The sequence below is a fragment of the Periplaneta americana genome, chromosome 9, assembly GCF_040183065.1.
Source record: "Periplaneta americana isolate PAMFEO1 chromosome 9, P.americana_PAMFEO1_priV1, whole genome shotgun sequence".
In the NCBI taxonomy this organism is placed as follows: domain Eukaryota; kingdom Metazoa; phylum Arthropoda; class Insecta; order Blattodea; family Blattidae; genus Periplaneta; species Periplaneta americana.
Window position 1 is genome coordinate 75,009,745 of NC_091125.1, and position 21,853 is coordinate 75,031,597.

At 36.1% G+C, this 21,853-nt stretch overlaps 1 protein-coding gene across 4 annotated transcripts in view; it reads left to right on the plus strand.

Annotated features, from left to right (window-relative positions):
- The first annotated feature begins 11,738 nt into the window (after positions 1-11,738).
- Positions 11,739-21,853, plus strand: part of Su(var)2-10 (E3 SUMO-protein ligase Su(var)2-10) — an 89,450-nt gene continuing 79,335 nt past the window's right edge. For 2 of the 4 annotated variants that reach the window (XM_069835106.1, XM_069835107.1), the window contains exon 1: positions 11,739-11,983. In XM_069835106.1, coding sequence (XP_069691207.1) covers positions 11,960-11,983 — 24 coding nt within the window. In that variant the 5' untranslated portion in view covers positions 11,739-11,959. The other 2 variants (XM_069835109.1, XM_069835108.1) reach the window with 2 other exon arrangements.

Genomic DNA, 21,853 nt, shown 5'->3' on the forward strand with positions numbered 1-21,853 from the left:
ATGTACAGGAAGAAAGTTGGATCATTAGAAGTAAGGAACATGAAAAGGATGTGGGAAATATTAGCTGTGAAAATAAACGAAATTCATAGAACAAATTTTACTGCAGGGCACTGCGAAAATAGATGGAGGGTATTGGAAAGGAATTACAAAAAAGTTGTGGACAACAACAAAAAGACTGGAAGGGGAAGAAAAAATTTTGAGTACCAAGAACAGTTTGATGAGATTTATGTCAATAAGAGGAATATTCATCCTGAATTGCTATTAGCAACAGATACTGTACAGGAAATGCCAATTTCATTTGAAATTTCTGAGCAGTTGGACATTGCTCAGGAACAGTCAACTTCCATTCCTTCTACCAGTAATGATAGGCCTATTGATAATAATTCTGAAGCAAATGTAACACAAAGTAGGCCTAAAAGAAGAAAGACTCAAACAAACTCTACGCTGGAGCTTATGAGGAAGGACAGGAAGGACTACTACACTGAATTCTTAAAAATACAAAGGGAAAGGTTGGAATTTGAAAAGGAGAAGGCTAAAACAAGACAAAATAAAATTCAGGAAATGTTGGAAGTTGAAAAGGAGAAGGCTAAAGCAAGACAATATCAAAACGAGTTGCTTAGCGAAAGAAATGAGATTTTAAAGAAGTATTTGGAATACAAAATTGAGTTTCCAAATGATTTGTAATTTGCTGTGCCTCCTTGTTAGTTTGTATCACTTTTCTTACCATGCAAAGACAGTTATATTTAGGCTATGAACAAGTAGGAAGATAATAGTCACTCTTACAGTGCTTATAAATTCTGATACTTCTACTATTATTATTGATTTGTACGTATGAGTACCATAGTAGACTCTTGAATTTCTACAACTTAATATCTCAATTCATTAATATTGCTCACATTTCTCTCCTGTTGTTCTTAACTTCTGTACATAATCATTTTTATTGTAATACTATATACTACAATATATTCAATCTTTTAGTTAATTTTTCACTCTAACAACAATGTATCACTAAGCCTCAAGGCATTTACTCTATTTATTGTATCATGGTACTCTTTATCAATGGCAACCTGTAGTGGTTACAGGAAGAAATAAAATAAATAAATATGTATAAGATTAATGTGCAATATAACATTCTAACACTAACTGTAACAAAATGTTTAATGCACTTCCTGATCAATATTCACACTGCTACAAAATGAAACAAATAAACTTGTATAAAGAAATTAAATAATTAAACTAGAGTAGTGATACCAGTATATTAATATATATAACTTATTTATAAAATCAGTCATTAGTATGCAACAGAAAGGATAGATAAACGAATCCTTTTTCTAAATCAAAATGTACCTACAGTAGAATACAGAAAATAGTGATCTTGGATAGAGCTACCTGTACAGTTTATCTGAAGAAAATTTTTTCTAACAAATACCTGTAAAGTTGCAGTTTAATAACTGAAATGGGGATATGAATAAAAGTTTACGAAAGTTTTCACAACTGAAAACTTGTTATTAAGACAATGCTTCAACATTAAGAATGTAGAATATTTATTTTCGTCACTAGTGAAGCTTATACAATAAGAATCGTTAAAAATTTGAAAATTTTTTTATTGTCTCAATCGATAGAGTATACTTTTCTGTATGTATTTCCAAATTTTCAGATATAAATTTCAATTATTAGCGTCAATATTTTTTTTTTTCTGTGGTTATGCATTGACAAGGCAAGAGAAAGGGGCATGGTATAACCTCACAGTACCTCCATGTCCAAAAATTAGTTATTGTGGCATGAAAGTATTCAAAATCGCTGTGTGTGAAGCAGTGTTCACCTTCGATGATGGAGACAATAGTAAGATTGCAATACTCAATGAATTAGGTGTGAAAATACAATATTTCACAAAAAAATTAAGTTCTCGCTATACCTAACGGTTTAAATCAGCAGACATAAGGGCACGAGAATCGACATTGGAGGCCTGAAGGACTAGGAGAAGATTAAGAATGGTAGAACACACTCAGCATGTTGACAAGGAGGGTGTAACATATGCAGGAGGTTCTTGTAGCGCAGGATGTAAGTACAAGCATGTCCCAATTTTAGACCCATTGTCCCGATAATTACATTTTTCGATACATTATATATGAAATTGAAGCTAAAATCATGTAGAATAAGTGTGCAAAATTTAAAGAGAATACATTAAGTTGTAGTGAAGTTATTTAATATTTTGTAAAAAGTGCAACCGCTACTGTACGAAACCTCTTAACATTAAGAATGGAGAAAATTTATTCAGTCATACCAAAAAGGAGACTCTGTCTCACAGTTTAGTACTGTCCAAGAGACTTGCCCATCAGCAGACATGTATGAAGACTCTCACCTTCAGGTATGGGAACACAAGTTTGAATTACTAACACTTTTGGACCTCCCTAATAATAATAGGCCTATGTTTGTACATGGTTATTGCACCTTTTTAAAGGATGCTATCTTAAATATTACAATGACAAAAAAGAAAAAAATAATCTTGATGGAATGACTTACAAAAGATGTAATAATCCCAAGAAAACTAGTAAAATTGTCGAGCGAAGGAAAAATAAATTTAACTTAGAATTTGCTTAGTTCTATTATTATTTTCAGCGTAGAAAAATTGTTCGGCACATAATGTCTTCTTCTACTTATAGATGAAAATTTTAAATTAGAGAATATAATAGTGAAAGATATTGAAGTATTTAACGCTTGCAAGGGTATCAAAATTGTTAGGGGAGAGTCGGGTAGTATCGGACAGTGCGTTTCTTTCATCTACCACACAATGATAGTACCTGATTGACATGGTTACGTTTATGTGATGTCGCATAGAGAAACGTAACTATGTCATTCAGGTACTACCATATGGTGGTAGATGAAAGAAACGCACTGTCCGATACTACCTGTCTCTCCCCTACTGCTTACAAAACCATCTCTTATATTGCTACCTATATGCTTCAATGGGCCATTTTCCACCCTATTTAAGATGTGGTAAATCCATTCTCATTTACAAGAATGGTAGCACAAGTTCGTGTCCAGTCCTGGAGCGTTTATCGTACTGAATTGGAATTTAAATTTAACTAATCCTGCTCACTGTCCTGAGGTGAATGATACTCCTCGTTTCAAATAAGATGTCACATTGCAAACTTCTGTTTCAAAAACAACTTCACACTTTGCCAAAAATACTTTGAATTGTATTCTAATCATTATGCACCCACCTTACAAAAACTGAAGTAATTGTCATACAAGTAAAAAAACTTAATTTAGAGAACAGCAATCTTGGAGGTCAATACAATTAATTAATAGACACTGAATATGAAATATGAGATGAACCTTTTTTTTCTGTGGAGAAGAGGCTCGAAGGCTTACATTGCATCCTGAGGCTTATTGTGCTTACCACTCCTGTTCTGTAGATGACTTTGTTGCTGAATGGCCATGCTCTTGTAGGTATACAGCATGCTGCACCGTGAACTTAACCCATGTAATGATGATGATGATGACATATGAATTAATTATGCCAAAATGAATACAAGGTCCAACTGCGAAAGTTACCCAGCAATTTTGCTTCATTTTGTTGAGGGAAAACCTTGGAAAAACCCCAACCAGGATTTGGGCCCACCCATTTCACAGTCAGACATTACCCACAGCAGTGGATTATGGGATGAACTTACTAAATTATATTATATTATGAATGGGAGGCATGGAAAAAATTGATGGACTAACCTAGTCCCTATGACCTGCATTTACACAAAATTAATTTAATGAAGACAGGTTTGAATAATTTCAAGGAAAAATTGTTCCGGGACCGGGTCGATCCTGGGACCCTTCGCTTAGCACACGAATGCTCTACCGACTGACGGTGTCGTGTATAGTTCCTGGGGTAGCTCAGTCGGTAAGCGCTAAGCGAAGGTCCCGGGATCGATACCTGGCCCCGGAACAATTTTTCCTTGAAATTATTCAAACCTGCTTTACAGGGAGCTACTACCTGAAAGCCAGATTTGGTTAATGAAGACAGTTTATACAAACTAAAACCGTGTAAAGACACACATGTTAGGTAAACATACTTGGATAGCTTACCAACAATCATATATATGTCCAACACAGAAGCCAAATTGGTCATCAAAGGGTAAGCCTAGCTTAATGGCAAATAATCGCTTCAGAAACACAGTATTGCAAACAACAGAACAACCTTCTTGTAATCTAGCAAGAATTAGATCAGTACTGACTATTGTAGTTAATTGTATTAATTTAGGTATATCTAATGGACACAGGAAGTGAAAGTTTAAGTAATTATTTGTGAAAATGCTTTTTTAACATCTTAGTTTAAGTTAATTTTGTCAAAATATAACCTTAATCATTCACTGCATTGTAGCGATACAATAGCCATAATTTACAAAGGCAAAATATTAGCAACATAATTTCTCATTTCAATTCCGTTTCTGTCATTTCTGTTGCCATCATCGTCATCATCCTCAGCATAATTTTCTCCTTCATGTTCCTGTTCATGTCCATGGTCATTTTCATGATCAGGATCCTGAAGATGAAAATCATCAGTTAGTGCCATATTGTGAAGCACACAACAGGCTCTAATAAAGTGAACTACATCTGGTATACTTCTTAATTTTATATGGTACAGTTGCCTAAACTTCTGTTTCAAGAGACCAAAACAATGTTCGACTACATATCTGGATTTGGATAATTTTGTATTGAAATTTCTCTGTCTTCTAGTTAATTGTCCTCTGTCTGCAAAAGGTGTCAGTAGATTCCTTAAGCATGGGTAGCCGCTGTCTCCCAGAATGTAATGATCCTGACATTTTTCTTGTAGGGTGTTTGCCAGTGGTGATACTCTGAAGACCCTACTGTCGTGGACAGACCCAGGAAAACCTACGAATATGTCCCTGATTCTTCTCTGATGGTCACATACAACTTGCAGTTGTATAGAATGGAAATGTTTCCTATTTAAATAAGAATCCGGGTCATTGGAGGGCTTGTCAATTTTGATATGGCTCCCATCAATAACACCAATAACTCCAGGAAAACCATTCTCTCTGAAGTTCCTTTCTATTTCATTTTTTTCTGCTGGAGTGGGCCAAGAAATTATATGTTGTGACAGGTTGCTTAGAAAATACGTAATTTTCCTGATAATTTTGAAGAGACTGCTTATAGAGATATCGAATCGATCAGCAACATCTCTGAATGAAGATGTCTGATGACCAGCAAACCACAAAAATATAATAATTTGCTGGAATGAGCCCAACTTTCCATGCCGTCCTGATTGGTAATGAAAATATTGTGATATTTCAAATTGTTGTGAGACACTCTCTGCTACATGGCGACTTACACGAAAATGCTCAACAAATTCGCTGTCATTGTACCTAGGTATAGTATGTTCAAAATAATTTTCATTTTTAGGCCTGTCTCTTTCCTCAAATAATTCCAGCAGACCTAACTCATCCCCACTGGATATATATTCCATATCGTTATCACTAGAAGTGCTTGAATGGGACATCTGAAATTACAATTATAGGCCTAAATTAACTTCTCTTTAAAAACACTTCCGGAACACAATTTTATTACAATTAATCTGTATCAAGAGTATACTCATCATAATCACAAATTGTGGGTGTTGTTTTAAAAATGAACTAAAATAGAAACATTAACTTCGCCTATGATATATATTTTATAAATTAAATATAAACAGCTTTACATTACGTATCCAGACAATTAAATGTTACAGTTATTGAATAAAAAATAATAGTACGCTTATAAATTATGCTGTAAAGTTTTAAAATAATACGGACGCTTATATATAGTATTACCTTCCTGAAAAATGGCAATTATACGAAACAACAGTACTAAAATACAATTTATTATTTATTTAGGGCATGTTCGTATAGGTTATGTATTCGTATAGGTTATGTTGTAAATAACATGAAGAAAACCAACGAGCTTTGTAGAAAACAATGGCAAAACTATCTTGATGCGCATGCGTCATCTATGATTTGAGATTAGTTTGCACTTGATTCGCAAATCAATTCTGCCTGTTAGGAATCGATTTGAAATCAGTCTGATGTGCTGTACGAACGTGTGACTATTAGTCAGAAACAGTTTGAGTTTGAAGTTTGCGCTGTGCGAACAGCAAAATCCATGTGCGCATGACCGGAATCGTTCAAACCAGTTTGGAACTGCTGTGCGAACAAACCTATTAAAAATCTTGTAACTCCACAGTCCTGAGTTGTGTTTAAATTAAATATAAAGTATATAGTTGTGAAGGTGAAATAACAATGTAACATAATTGAACCTGAGAAAGACTGGATAAGACCAGAGCCACCTACAGTTATGCTGATATGAATAATATTATTTATCTACTAACGTTGGAAAAGTAGGCCATTATTTGACACTTTTGTACTGCAAAAGTTTACCTTTATAGTTAAATAAAATGAAAAACACTTTGCTGTGTTATGTTACTTAGCAACCTATCACCACGGCATGGCGCGTCCTCAGGTTGCGGATAGAGGAGACGGCCTTCAGATATGGAGGGTAGCTGCGAATATATTGAATAAGCAGTCATGGACAGCCGATAAGGGGTGGTCCTCCAGCTTGGGGGTTGGGCGAAGGGCTAACAACCCATCACCGTAAAAAACAGCTTGTTACGAATCCCTACAATAAGCACAGGATAGGGACCGATGGTGGGCTTATGTGAGGGCGGCAATGAACCTTCGGGTTCCTTAAAAGTCATTTGTAAGTAAGTAAGTATGTTACTTAGCAACGTGTTATAAAATATTTTATAACGAATTATTACCATAGCAACAATACAGCAGACGCCACGAATCATAAAGAATCAAATTCTTCACTGATATAACATAATTAAGAGGCCTAATTGAATTTATAGATATATTTTCATCTAATTCTCGGCAAATAACGAACAACATTGATAAAGTATACAACTCCGGTGGTGATCTAACTTGACCCACTCAGTAATAAAGCTCCACTTTTGTACGTCGTTATATTATGTATAATATAATATTATTATTTCTCAATCCTCATACTTAATTTTATTTTCTCACTCATTTCGCAGATGGTTCAGACGTATTGCTTTCATACATTGCTTAAAAAAATCCATTTCAACAGCATCGATCTTCTACTTCTGTCGGTTTTTTTGTATCCAACTCTCGCATCCATAAGTTACGATTATGAATATATTATGTTTCAACAATGGCTCTGAAGAGAATAATTATGGCATGTAAATGGAAAAGGCTGAACGTATCAAACACAAAAATGTTCAGGAACCACAAAAAACGAATAGAGACACGCACTTTCATCTTGAAAATTTTGCAAACAGTTAAGTTAACATTCATGCATATGAAAATTAACTAGCAGTAGTCCAACAGCGACAGCACATATAGAACGGTTTCAAGTGAAAAAACGATTATGTCATATTTGGCACTTATAGTCTTTTCCATTTACATGCTACAATTATTTTTGTTTTTCTGGACATGGCTCCATAAGATACGGTATTATGATTGCGGCATCATCCCCATTCTGTGTATCTTTACCAATTTTCTCATTTGGTAGGCCTACTTTAGGACCTAAATCCTCTGTATCCTAGGGTAAAATAACATGACCATCCACAAAAAGAAGTGAATTTTATTAATTACATGTTCTCTAATCTAATAGGAACTCCCCAGTGCTGTCATGGTAATTTTTTCCTTGACGATACGCCCCCTTCATTTTTTCTCCCTTGAAATATATTTTTTATTCTCTCTATCCCTCCGACCGTAATTTGATGGATGTTTTTATGTTAAGGAAGAAACAATAAAATTATTTTGCTTTACATTTTAATTATCGAAAAACAAGCTTAATTTAAACATGATCTCATCAAGCTCTCACAGTGGATGCACTTGTCTTGATGTATCCTGGAATGTGTATCTGCAGCACTTCTGTTTTTTTAAACTACGGTATTTTATATAGGATTCTGGATTCCAGCACTGACGGAGTGGACCATTTATGTTCGAAACATCGAAGGCAATAATTAGGAACAGCATGACATGATCTAATGTAAGTACAGATCTCTGTGTACCAGGCGCGGTTCCTTTGAAAGAGAACAGTGACCTCTTTTACTGTCCTGCCATTAATTTATAAATAAATGTTTTGTATTTGATGTTATTAAATCAGAATTTACTTAGTCGATAAAATTTTCTTTTCAAGTGACTTTCTACTGGGTGTTCATTTCAAAGTGTGTCATGACGTCACTGTTGGTGAGTCAGCGATTTGAAGCGAGTTTCAGCTTTTATGTCAGATAAGTTGCCTATTAATCAAGGCGTTCAATCTGAACTTAAGAACGTGTACGGTATAACTTGAACGTCGTAGCAACAGATGGCGGTCTGTACGGTCTGCGTGCTACTATAACCTCTTTCGAACTGTGTCGTACCCAGGGTATTTGTTATCATCGGTTGCGTACGGCAACATTCCACAATACAAATCAAATGCTCCGTGTCCATGTTGACCGTCGAAGTTAATGTCAACAAATACTGTACGTAAGTAATTATCTTAACCCTCTCCCCATATTCCGACAGTAAGGAAAAAACTCACCTCAGTACATGTTTCCAAACAGTTCACATTCCTGCCACTACCGGCGTTACCGTACGTATCGGTAAGTACTCTTCAGAATGAACGCCGTACTTGGTAGGCAACTTCTCTTGCATTTAGGTAATACGCCTTTGCGGAGATGTAGGAAGATTGAATTCTCTAGGCTCATCGGCTAGCCACATGACGACATACAGCGAGCCATGACACACTTTGAACTGAACACCCAGTACTTTGCTTCAATCTAGTAGCACGCTTTTTGTAGCCTGCGTTCGCGCTGCTAGTATAATCACAATCTAATATATACAGTCACGAAGGTTGAGTTTTGAGGGTGCTAGGAACTATAGACTGTGCAGGTACTATTTCGCATTGTCTGTAATGAGGCGATAGTAGCGACCCTAGTGGTTAGCAACTATCTATGGATGCATATTTATTACGTATTGAGCTTCGTGACTGCATATATTCTAGACTGTGGTATAATAAAGATACCTTCCTGTTATTTCACCGTTGGGTATGTTGTCAGAAATACATATTCGTCCTTTAAGTGGATGCAGGGGCACTAGCTGGCCGATGGAGACATAGGTTAGAGGGTGAAAATTTACAACCTTGTTGATCCCGATGGTGATGAACTGTCTTAGGCTGCGGTCACATTGGACGAAACCATTGAATGAGCAGGCAGTATAAGCAGCCATCGGATGCATGAATGAGTTCGAGCAGGCGGTGACTAGAATCCTTGATCCCTGTCAAGAGACGAGAGGAGTAGAACTCCTCTTCATCTCTGTGTTAAAGCTGTAATCAAGAATATATGAAATTCCCGCCAGATGACACTGACTGCAAAGGTTCACTGAGGAATGTGTATGGTTTCTTGTACGATTATACTTAGTAATATCGTGCTTCTTTCTACTGGTGGGCCTATGTGAGTTTATTATGATGTGATTAAAAATGACGTATTGTTGTGTACCATTGTGTATTTCGAATAGAAAAAAGAGTGGAGGAACAATATTATTCCACGAATTTCCGAGTGATAGGGAAAGATGATTATGTCTCGTGACCAGAATATTCTACGAAATGGAAATATAAAAACTGGAGATGTATCCTTGGAAGAGGTGGAAAAATGCAAATATCTTGGAGCAACAGTAACAAATATAAATGACACTCGAGAAGAAATTAAACGCAGAATACTCGTAAATATGGGAAATGCCTCTTATTATTCGGTTGACAAGCTTTTGTCATCTAGTCTGCTGTCAAAAAATCTGAAAGTTAGAATCTATAAAACAGTTATATTACCGGTTGTTCTATATGGTTGTGAAACTTGGACTCTCACTTTGAGAGAGGAATAGAGATTAAGGGTGTTTGAGAATAAGATTCTTAGGAAAATATTTGGGGCTAAGAGGGATGAAGTTACAAGAGAATGGAGAAAGTTACACAAAGCAGAACTGCACGCATTGTATTTTTCACCTGACATAATGAGAAACATTAAATCCAGACGTTTGAGATGGGCAGGGTACGTAGCATGTATGGGCGAATCCAGAAATGCATATAGAGTGTTAGTTGGGAGGCCGGAGGGAATAAGACCTTTGGGGAGGACGTAGATGGGAGGGTAATATTAAAATGGATTTGAGGGAGGTGGGATATGATGGTAGGGACTGGATTAATCTTGCTCACGATACGGACCGATGGCGGGCTTATGTGAGGGCGGAAATGAACCTCCGGGTTCCTTAAAAGCCGTAAGTAAGTAAGGGAAAGATGCGAAAATGGCTTAAAGTGATTTCACGCCAAGACTTTGTTCTAAAAGCAACTCCCAATCTTCAGTCGTTTGTAGTTTACATTTCAGGGAAGAAGATTATTCTAATAATGACAAATTTAGGCGATTAAAACTAAATGCTGTGCCAACAATATTCCCTCATTATCCTAGGTATAAAGTGACAGATATAAAAAACCATGACGAACATTTACTAAAACTGATCTCCCTCCACTCAAGAAACACAAATCTTTTAGTAATATTGGTTTTTCACTATTTGAACAAGATGTTCCGAGTGGCTCAGCATAAGTTAATGATATTCCCTTCTTGCCAGTTGAAAACTCTTTGGTTGAAAATGACCATAAACCGACGTAAACAGAAGTTGTCAACTTTGACGAGCTAAAAAGAAATATTAACAGATTGCATGTGAAAATTACACAACTTGATTAGGTGTTACAAGAGAAGCAAGATGAGATAACGAAAACAACCAAAAACTCCAACTAATTGAAAGAGATCCGTTACATAAAGAACTGGAAAATGTAAAGAAAGAGACAGATGAAGGCAGCATTCATGCAAAATTTATTCTAGATCAGCTGCTTAATCATCGAAAGAGAATACCAGTTAAGAATATATTAGACAATTTGTGTTCAGAAATTGAGCCGTTACTGTGTAGATGCCTTCTCCTGCAAAGCCAATTTGTGATAAAGACGGCCAAAAACGACTTGCTAATATCATTACTGTTAAATTTGTTAGGCAACTTCTAGATAACATTGCAACAACTTTAGCTGAAAAGCTTGTTCCTTCGAAGAATGCGGCTCATAATCCACTGATTCGCAAAATCTTGAAACTATGATTCTTGAATCTGCAATATCAAGTGGAATGTATCAGTGCAGTGAGTGAAATTATAAAATTTAGTAAAAATTTATGGTAAATAATTACCCAAGTGATTACTTTGAAACATCGCAGTTTAGCCTAATGGTGCTACTCAGCGAATGAACTACAAAATTACGCCTCTGTCATCATGTTACCTAAACTGGACAGATTAGTGTGTGTTACCTTCCCTGCTTTTAAATTCACGCTTTTACCATAATTAACAGAACTAAACATAATAATACTTGTTATTTTCTTATTTATTATTTATAAATGTTATTATTACTCTTTAATCATTTATTTTAATTCATATTGAGTATTTCTTCTGTGGACACCAAACCTTGGCAGACAGCGCGTCGTGGTGGAATTGAGAAATTAACCAATTTTAGAACAAGATTACTATTGTCAACGCCGTATACAAAGAAGCGAAGGGAGCATCAAGTCGGCCGTGCTAGAATTCGCAAACGTCCTTGTTGATGATGCTGCGTATAGATGGTGCTATGTTACAATTATGTTTAAGCAGGATTCCTATAGAGGGTACTAGTAATGAATTTTGAACGGTTGGTCGTATGAGTTTGATTCGCCCTAGTTCATGTAAAAGCGGAAAACAGGATTGCCATATTCCATAAGCAGTGTATTATACCAAATTTGGAGGACTAACTATCATTAAAAATTATTTTTTTTAGATTTAGGAATTAAATAGTAGGGTTTACTTGGATTACAACGGCTGAACCAGCAAAGAAACGGTCTCGGAAGATGGCGGAGACGGAAGCTTTGAAAGTAAGTCTTATTTTATAAAATGTTTATTGGGACGCTTTGTTCTATTATCACTGAAACCGAGCGAGTATATTTTGCAGCGTTATGTTTTAGTTTTCGAGGTTTTTGTTGTAGAAGTGATTGACCTTATAATTCGTTAGTAAGTTAATTTGATTGCACAGAAGTAAGTGTATTTTGAGATTTCTTAGTGCTTTGATAGTGAAGGGGGTTAAGTAAATGTAATACAAACTCTGACGTTCTTCGAACGTGTAACGATACGAATAACATGCAGGACTTCTGAACTAATGTATTCTTGAGGTTCCACATCGGAAATTAAGAATGTAACCTAACCCAGTCTAACTTAAGACACGCTGTTGTCCGTGAATCCGAGAGAGTAAGTAGTGTACAAAAGAAATAGCCTATAACACGTTAATTTATGAATTGTGCATAGTAGCCTACTAAGTGGATCATTTCATTGTATTAATATAATTATAGTTTTGAAATTAGCCCTGTACATTCAAGTTTTTTAGATCTGTAAGAGAGCTGCAATTCGGTATCTCCCCACACTACACAATTCCTCGGCTTCATATCACTCAATCCCCTCAATTAACCAACCTTGGATTAATGTCACTTAGCTATCCCCTCATTTAATCCAGCTAACTCATAAAGAAACTTAAATCAGACGTCAGTCCCGTGTGTAGTGTGAGGCGATATCGAAGACTGGCCGAATTACATTATTATTATTATTATTATTATTATTATTATTATTATTATTATTATACAGTAGGCCAATAGTTATTGATGTTCAGGTGGGATTGTAGCTAGGTTTCACCACAGTCTAGTATATACAGTCGCGAAGCTCAATACGTAGTAAATATGCAAACATTAGATAGTTGCTCACCACTAGGATCGCTAATATCGTCTCATTACAGGCAATGCAAAATAGTACCGTCACAGTCTTTTGTTTCTAGCACCCTCAAAACTCAAGCTTCGTGACTGTATATAGTAGACTGTGGTTTCACGTTGCTAGGAAGTCGCCACTATTAGTTCGTACTGCGTACTTAAAAAAAATATCGGTAATAGACTTTGGGTGAAGTAAATTATGGCCGCCAGCGGTCATAATTATTTACCTTAAATTTGATGTTTACCAAATTATCGTACTTCGTACGAAATTATCATACATTTCTCATTACTTAAAGGAACAAAAAGAGGGAACTTGAATACCGATAGGGCAAACGGCCATCGCTGCTACCTGTTACAGACATTGTCACTTAGTAAACTTCTCGTCAAACCTTTTTCAACCTTGTCACAAACTTTAGTGTAGGTATTCAAGTTTGTCCAAATCAAAAGAGCACTCTCAAGCTAAATCTACTTATTTGTACTTCAATAAGACATTGTTACACATAATTAATCTTAATGTGAACACCGAGTCCATTGTTGGACACATTTGAAATGCAGATGTTTAACACTGGATCAGGCGCGATCTCTTTTTTACACGAGCTGACTCACAGTGTAGGCTATTATATGTTACAGAAATCACTGTATTCTGTATAATTGATTTGAATGTAATTAAACCTATTAAAATAAATTCAATGAACTTGCATTTATATCGCTTACCAATACACTTTTATTACAAACTTACATTTAATTACAAATAACATTGAGTTGCATTCGGGCATGTCCATTTACCCATAACTTTTACAGTTCACTTCTCTCTACATTTTCGAGATGTATTAGACACTTCTTACATGAATGGATTACTTTCACTTCCTTCTTCCAGATAAAACGACATGAAACCTTGTCACAAACTTGGGCATATTGTATCATAGGTAAAGTGGTGCTTACATTATTTGTTTGGCCTAATCATGCTCATTGCTAGACTGAACTTTTAAACTTTAAAAGAGCACTTTAAAGCTAAATCTACTCACTTTTAAATCGAAAATATCTTTAGATAATCCTGCATGGTTATTTAAGTCTCTCCACTTTCTTAACCAGAGCAGAAAATGATTGAAGCTCTTGACTTTAGTGTCATTTACATTACATATAGAAGACATCCAAGTATTGCACTTAACAATTCCTTTGATAGTACACTTGATGTTCACAATATCCCACCATCTTTTAACAATAGTTAAAAACATAACTGTTTCCTTATAGGCTATCTGGGCACAGTTTTGAGAGCAGCTCTAGTTGTTTCATGAAAAACACTATCTACAAAACTCACATTTTGTCTTTCGAATGTTGTTGGATACAATGCTTTAAAATTGAGCTTATGTGTTTTTTTAATGACAGTCCATTCGTTTTTATGAAATGACCTGAGATGTTCTAAAGATGCTTTCCTTATAATACTGTCACTATTAAAGTCTGGATACACAAAAGATTTTAGTTCATCTTCCAGATTTAGCCAGTTCCTGATATTTTTAAAAACATGAATAAAAGCATAAGTTAGAGGAAATGAGCAGATTTAAAAACTTTGGATTTTTCGTACTTCCTGTGTTAGAGAGGAGAGTGAACATGTTTTGATTTGACCCTATTATTGTCAGTTACAATAGCGAGAACAGTAGAGTCAGTTTGTTGTACAAAATCATCGATCTCAAGTATAACATCCTTCAATTGCTCTCCTGTCGTTCTTTTCACTTATCACACAGATTAGAAGTTAGCAGCATATATTTTATTAAATTATTTTTCGAGAACTGTTTTACAGATTTCATCGCATTCCCAAAACTTTGACATACTTTATATGACTACTATTTTCTTCTTCTGATAAAATACTGAATGTTGCAAAACACTCTGTGTCCTTGTCATTTTTCTGTTTCTGTTCTTACTCTGCCTTTCCACTTCATTCCTTTCATGGCTTTAGTAGTTTTTTCCCCCCCTTCTTCCCATTATTCTTTCAATGAGTAGTCCTGATCTATTCCAGTCTTAACATTATAATATGTTGAAAATTATAGTCTGTATATAAGATACTTACTCGTCATATGTGATTATGTTAAGAGCTTGATTTGTCGTTTTGTAACATCCTCCAAGACATTTCTTCATTAATATATCTGCTGAAACATTTTGTCGAAAGTCGTTTTTTATGAATATGTTACGAATGATGAAAAATACCCATTGATTAAGTTGTAAGTTGGCAAACTGTATTGATAGCGTTGTGCTTTCTTCATTTAGTGCCTACAGTATAATGTACCTTAAATTTACGACAGGAGATCTCTAATTTCACTTTATTCCGAATGAAGACATGGTAGCCCTAGTTATTTTTTATATGAAACTCTTAAGAATCCGTTGCCCTTAAACAGTTGTGAATCTGCAAATTTAGGCTCCAGTAACAATCATGACAACTTCTAGACCACTGAAGATGGCAGTCTTTAACTGTTAACAGTAATGATTATTTAGAGAATGATTGAGGTATGTAGCCTATGCTACTGTAAATAGAAAAGAATCTGTTAGAAAATAGGCCTAGTCGTGGAAACTTAATTGGACCCAGGACTAATAACAAACTGAAGTGTTGAACAGTATCTTCAGGCTTATCTTTGCAGCTACATTATTATAACTGATTCTGTTGTTGGATATAATGTACATTGCTTGTTGAATGCAGTTATATTGTCAGACTCGAAAGCAGCTATTCTATCAATCGTCTCTAAACACACACCTTCATCTCAAACAGCAGAAATAACTAAAATGCTCTCTCAATTAATATCACTCAATAAAAGAATTGTATTCCAATGGATACCATCCCATTGTGGAATCCTGGGAAACGAGAATGTGGATGCTTTAGCAACTAAGGGCAGCACTGCTACTTACAGACCTGTTACTAAATCTACGTATTACTCTGTGAAGAGATTTATTAAATCTACATACTTAGACGTCAACAAACAAAATTTGATAACACAATCCCAAGGGAAAAAATGGAACTCTCTGCATCAAAATTCACAGTTAATTCCCGATTTACCACGAAAATCGTCTGTGGCTGCATTTAGATTGGCAACAGGCCATGATTGTTTGGCTAAACACCTGCATAAAATTGGAATATATCAGTCCCCTAACTGCCCATTGTGCAACTCAAACCAAGAAATGGATTCGGATCACCTCAAAATCTGTGCTTCAGTGGCTGGTCATGATAATATCTTTGAAAAATATTGGAGTGCAAGAGGTCAAATGACTTTATTGTCAAACGCCTGGCATTAGAAAACAATAACAACAACATTGCTTGTTGAAAGAACAGTTTAATTACTGAAGAAGGGGAGCTGAGATATATTGCTTGTTGGTATCTTTGAAATAAAAGTTCACATGTGCATGCATACTTCTTGTGAGCATGGCTTTCGGTAAATCATAGTACAGAACAAGTAGAAATCAAGGAGGAACACTTTTTCAGCAATATGTGACTTTCTCAAATAGTGGCTGCTGCAAATTGAAAATATTTTTGCAGGCAACAGCTGATGTTTCTCTAGGTCTATAAATTGACAAATAAATTATTGTAGTGTACATTTGTAGACTTGTTCTTTAACTGTCTTGAACTTGAACATGGATTTCAATTTTGCAGTCCACACCTGTGGAGTAACAGTCAGCACGTCTGGCCGCGAAACCAGGTGGCCCGGGTTCGATTCCCAGTCGGGGCAAGTTACCTGGTTGAGGTTTTTTCCAGGGTTTTCCCTCAACCCAATACGAGCAAATGCTGGGTAACTTTCGGTGCTGGACTTCGAACTCATTTCACCGGCATTATCACCTTCATTTCATTCAGACTCTAAATAGATGTTGATACAGCGTCATAAAATAACCCAATAAAATAAAAAAAAATTCAGTTTTGCATTTGCTAACAGAAGAGAGTAAAATGAAAATAATATTGTAAAACCTACCACGAAAAATGGACAATGCCATAAAGGGCATGGAATAATGTTTCTAATAATTCTTTACAATTACACTACCAAAGGAAGTTGGATATCTGTCCATAGCCACTTATCGACCAAAATGCATAGGGATATTGGAGGCATACAAAAAACCTGAATTAACCAAGTGTAACCTCTCGTTAATACTTGACAGTCACTTCCTATCTATGTACCTACCAAAAAAACTTTAAATGCAAGGCATGCGATACTGCCTCTCTCTGTCACCATTGTTTATAGTATAATTATATGACTCGACTGGAAGCCAAGTATGATAGTACATCCTATCTTTCTTTGGTAACACAGTTGTGAAGAAATAGGTTTACCATGTTTCTATTTTGAAGTGAAACTTCTTTAGGCAGGGTGCAAATCAAACACTGTAAAACAAAATTCTGTAACAGACATTTTAATTTTTGATAGGGTTTTGCGTGTTGTTGCTATAGGAGTGTGAATGTTGCTATGTTATCATGTAAAGTTGACTTGTGTGGTTTTCTACTAGTTTACAGAAATTGATGTATAAATTAATTTGGGTGGGGCTATTGTTGCGCAATGCTTCTTCTCTGTAGTGTTGTGACCTTATATTGTCGAAACCAATAAGTGAAATTACATTGTTGAGAAGCATTTTGCTAAAAATTGTGACAAAATCAGGGATAGAAGGAACGAAAGCATAATGTAAAAGGAAGCATGCAAATGAAGTGTCAAATATTGAGCCAAAAACGAAAAGATATAGATATGAATGTGTACGAAAATGTAGGGCAGGAAAGAAGACATTTTCTAACCTCAGCCAGCAATCAGCTAACAATCAAATGCGTTACCTGATCCAACTGGTGTCAGTGATTTTGAATTAAATTGTAGTTCACCACAAATGACAATAAAAAAAAAAGTGCTCATCAAATATTTGAAAAACAATTACTGTATTTATAAACAGTGGATTTGGTTTTGCATGCTACATTTTTCATATTGTATCTTATTTTAGCTATCATAGTTTAAGTTCGGAAGAGTATTGATTATAAAAGTATCAAATTTAAGCCTTATTTATCATCTCTCATTGGACATACATTTAAAAATATTAATACATATTTACAGCTTAAGAAGTTTCATCAATTATTTCCAATTAGTTCCTTAGTTGAGAGTTGGACATGGCTGCAGGACGTTCTGTTGAGTGTGATCAACCAGTTATTTGATTCAGTTTAGCTGATACTTAGTGGAGTGTGGAGAGTTGTACTTTTTGTAAGAACTATGGAATTATTTCATTGGAGTGTGTTAAGGATTATGTGGATTATGGAGTGAAGGTGAAGATTTGCAAGTGATTTGAGAAACTGTATATATATATATATATATAGTTATTTTATTATGATGTAGCATCTGATATGTGGACATTTTATTGGTAGAGTGAATTTTTGGGTTGAGTAGACTTCTTAAATTTTGTAAATTTGTTTATTTTATTTTCTGTGGTTTAAAATCGTTAAACACGTGTGACTACATGGTGTATGGAAGTTTTGTGATACAGTGAAATTTGGGGGTTATGGGACTCAGATTTTTCAATATTAAGTCAGAAAGCATAAGATGTAGTACAGATTGATCAATTGTAATTCAGAAAGCATCAAATGTAGCCTAATTCAGAAAACATCAATTGTAATTCACAGAAAGCATCATCTGTTACAACCCCCTTGAATTTAGTGAATTTGTTTATATTACATGCTGTGGTTTTCATAAAATTTAAGAAGATGGCGATAATGTTTTGGGTTATGATGTTAGTTATGATGATGCTGTGGGTTATGATATAAGTGATGTCAGTTATGCAGTCTAAGTTTAATGATGTGGGAGGTGAACTACATAGTACTGCATGATTATAAGTAAGGGAGCAATGATAGAATGTCAGTTGGGAGAAATGGGAATACTCTGTGGAAACCTACTACGAAGCACCATTTTTGTCCTCCACAAATTTCACCTAGACCTATCAGGGTTCGAATTTGGGCTAGTAGTGTGACATGGAATAATGATATGCAAGAGATTCTCACATTTCTTTGTTATGAGAATGGTAGCATGTTAAATGTGTGCATGTGTGGTGTTCATGTTTATTATACAGTCTACTGTGTGGCAGAAAAGCGAGTGATTATTAATAAGCGAATATATGAGGGGCAGTCAAATGAAAATGGGTCAGATGTTAAAAAGTATAATAGAACATTTATTTCCTCAAAAGTAATCTTCAAAACTTTTTATACATTTAACCCACTGCGAGACAAGACGATCAATCCCATTCTTGAATAAGCTTGCGGGCTGTCTACCAAAGTAGTTCTTCACCCAATCACACACATCTTCGTCCGATGCAAAACAAAGTCCACAAATGTCTTCAACTCTCCAAAAATGTGAAAATCACATGAGGAGAGATCTGGGCTATAGGTGGGGAAGGGAGGGTGTTGAAGTGTTTCCCAACTGAATCTCTGAATCTTGGCAGTATATGGGCAGGCATTATTATGAAGAAGGATAACATCGTTTGATAGCATTCCAGAGTGTTTTGACTTAATGTCGCATCTCAGTTTCTATAAAGTTTCTTCATAACGCTGTGAATTGATTGTGGCCCAATGCTCGAGAAATTCAACAAGCAGAGGGCTCCTAGAATCGAATTGAAGAAGAATGTCAACATGACTACTGGAACTTGTGTGTATTGCTTTGGACTTTTGTGGGGGAGAATCCATGTTTTTCCATTGTTGGCTCTGCTGTTTGCACTTTGGTTCAAAATGGTGACACCACGATTCATCCCCAGTGACAATACAGGACAAATGCACACCCTTCCTCTTGCACGTGAGCCAGTGAAGCAGCCATTCTGTTTGTTTTTTGTTCCTCCAACTGATGTGGTCTGTTTTGTTTTTTGTTCCTCCATCAACTGATGTGGAACCCATTGCGCGCAGATTTTTCGGTAATGCAGGTGCTTCGTCGCAATGACGTGTACGGAACCGTGACTTATTCCCACTAAATGACAAAGTTCTTCGATTTTCCCGTACAAGACCATCAACCTCAGCAATAATAGCAGGAGTGATGGCACGATGAGCATCGTCTTGCAGTGACACGTGTCCCCTCTTGGAATCTCCTGTGCCATTCCAGTACACGCGAACATGACATGCTGTAACAATGGTTCTTAGAGGAGAAAAATTCGCTCCTGTGCTGGAACGAATTTTTCTCCTCTAATAACCATTGTTACCGTAACAGATATATTCTGTAGGACCAAAAATTAATCTTTACTATGACATGCTGTGTTCGCCGTAAACAGCAAACATGCTACGATGAATTTCTCATCCTCCTGCTCCTTCAGCAGTCAATAATCGCACTACACCTTGCTGTTCTTCTTTACCTGCCTCCATTAGTGATATTGGACTAACACACGTATATCTAACCTCACTTCCAGCACAATAAATGGACTAGTTTGTAAGCAGAGGTTGTAACTGTGCTTTCACGAGTCTCCACCATGTCAGTTCAGCAATCAAATTCCAGTGGTACCAACTTGCCCGCCATGAGATATACGCATGGTGACCAGTTTTCATTTGACTGCCCTTCATACATGTAAATGTGTAGTTTCCAAATTACATGCATAGTGATGAAAAGTAGGGAGCCTACTTTGTCATTTTTATCCTGAAGAATGACATCTAGCAGACGACCTCCATACAATTATTCTGTAGATATTAGTTACATTTTTGCACAGCAAATGGACAGTGTGACTCAACATTCTGATGGAAATATAGTAATTTCATCTTGTATTCTTGCCTATAATTGTCTCATTATTTCAAAGGTGAGGAGCATAAATCTTATTCTTAGCTATCCTCACAGAAATTATTTACACACTGAAAAATCTAGGTATCTTGTCAGCCAGAAAAATGTCACCTGTAGGTAAGGTTTGAGAACAACTGTCAGAGAAATTCTCTTGCAGTATGTTTTCTTACACCATTTTACTGAAAACGACTAGTATGAGAAATGCTTGCCACTTTGCAAGTAAAATAAATCTTAGCCATGCTCACTTAACTGGCTGATGCCACTGTTGCTTTTCTTCTCTCGTCCTCAAAAAGATGAAAAGTCACAACAAACAGTGACTTCTTCACTACAGAAAGACTGTTGGTAGAGTCACCAGGATTTTTTGGAGAACATAGCCGAAAACTTTTTAATTGAAAATTCGTTTTGTTAGACATAGAGATGATTATAATGCTTTTCGCGCAACTTGGTTCATACTCTTGATTCCGTAAGTAAAGAGCCTTTTCGGGAGGGATGGGTTCAGGAAGCCATAAATATGACTGATACTTTCCCCCAATTAGTGGAACTATGGATAAAGAGGACCTAGAGGACCTCCCACAATGCTGTATTGTCGATTTTTCATATTTGGGAGAAGATCCTTGCTATTGTTTTGTATACTTTTGTGTCTAATAGTATATTGTGGTATGCAATACATTCTTCTTCTTCTTTGGTTCTACAGCCGGGTTCCAGCCTTGACCATCCCAACGATGCTTCTCCATGTCTTTCGATCTAACACCTTTGTTTTCCATTATCCTTTCAGGGTCGTCTGTAATTAATCCGTCCAGATTCCATTAGTTGAGGTGTCCACACCTGTGGAGTAACAGTTAGCGCATCCATCCGCGAAACCAGGTGGCTCGGGTTTGATTCCCGGTCAGGGCAAGTTACCTGGTTGAGGTTTTTCCCGGGGTTTTCACTCAACCCAATATGAGCAAATGCTGGGTAACTTTCGGTGTTGGACCCTGGGACTCATTTCACTGGCATTATCACCTTCATCTCATTCAGATGCTAAGTAACCTGAGATGTTGATAAAGCATCGTAAAATAACCTACTAAAAAAATTAGCTGAGGTATCATAGCATTGAAGTTTTGACAGAGTGGGATTGTCAGGCCCCTGCCCACCCCCAACCTGGAGGTCCAGGTCCCAAATTTATAACTCCTGGGACAGGGTGACCCAGCTATACCCCCAGGCACTGGGTACCCATTTTAATCGTCTTCTACGACATGCATGGGCTACA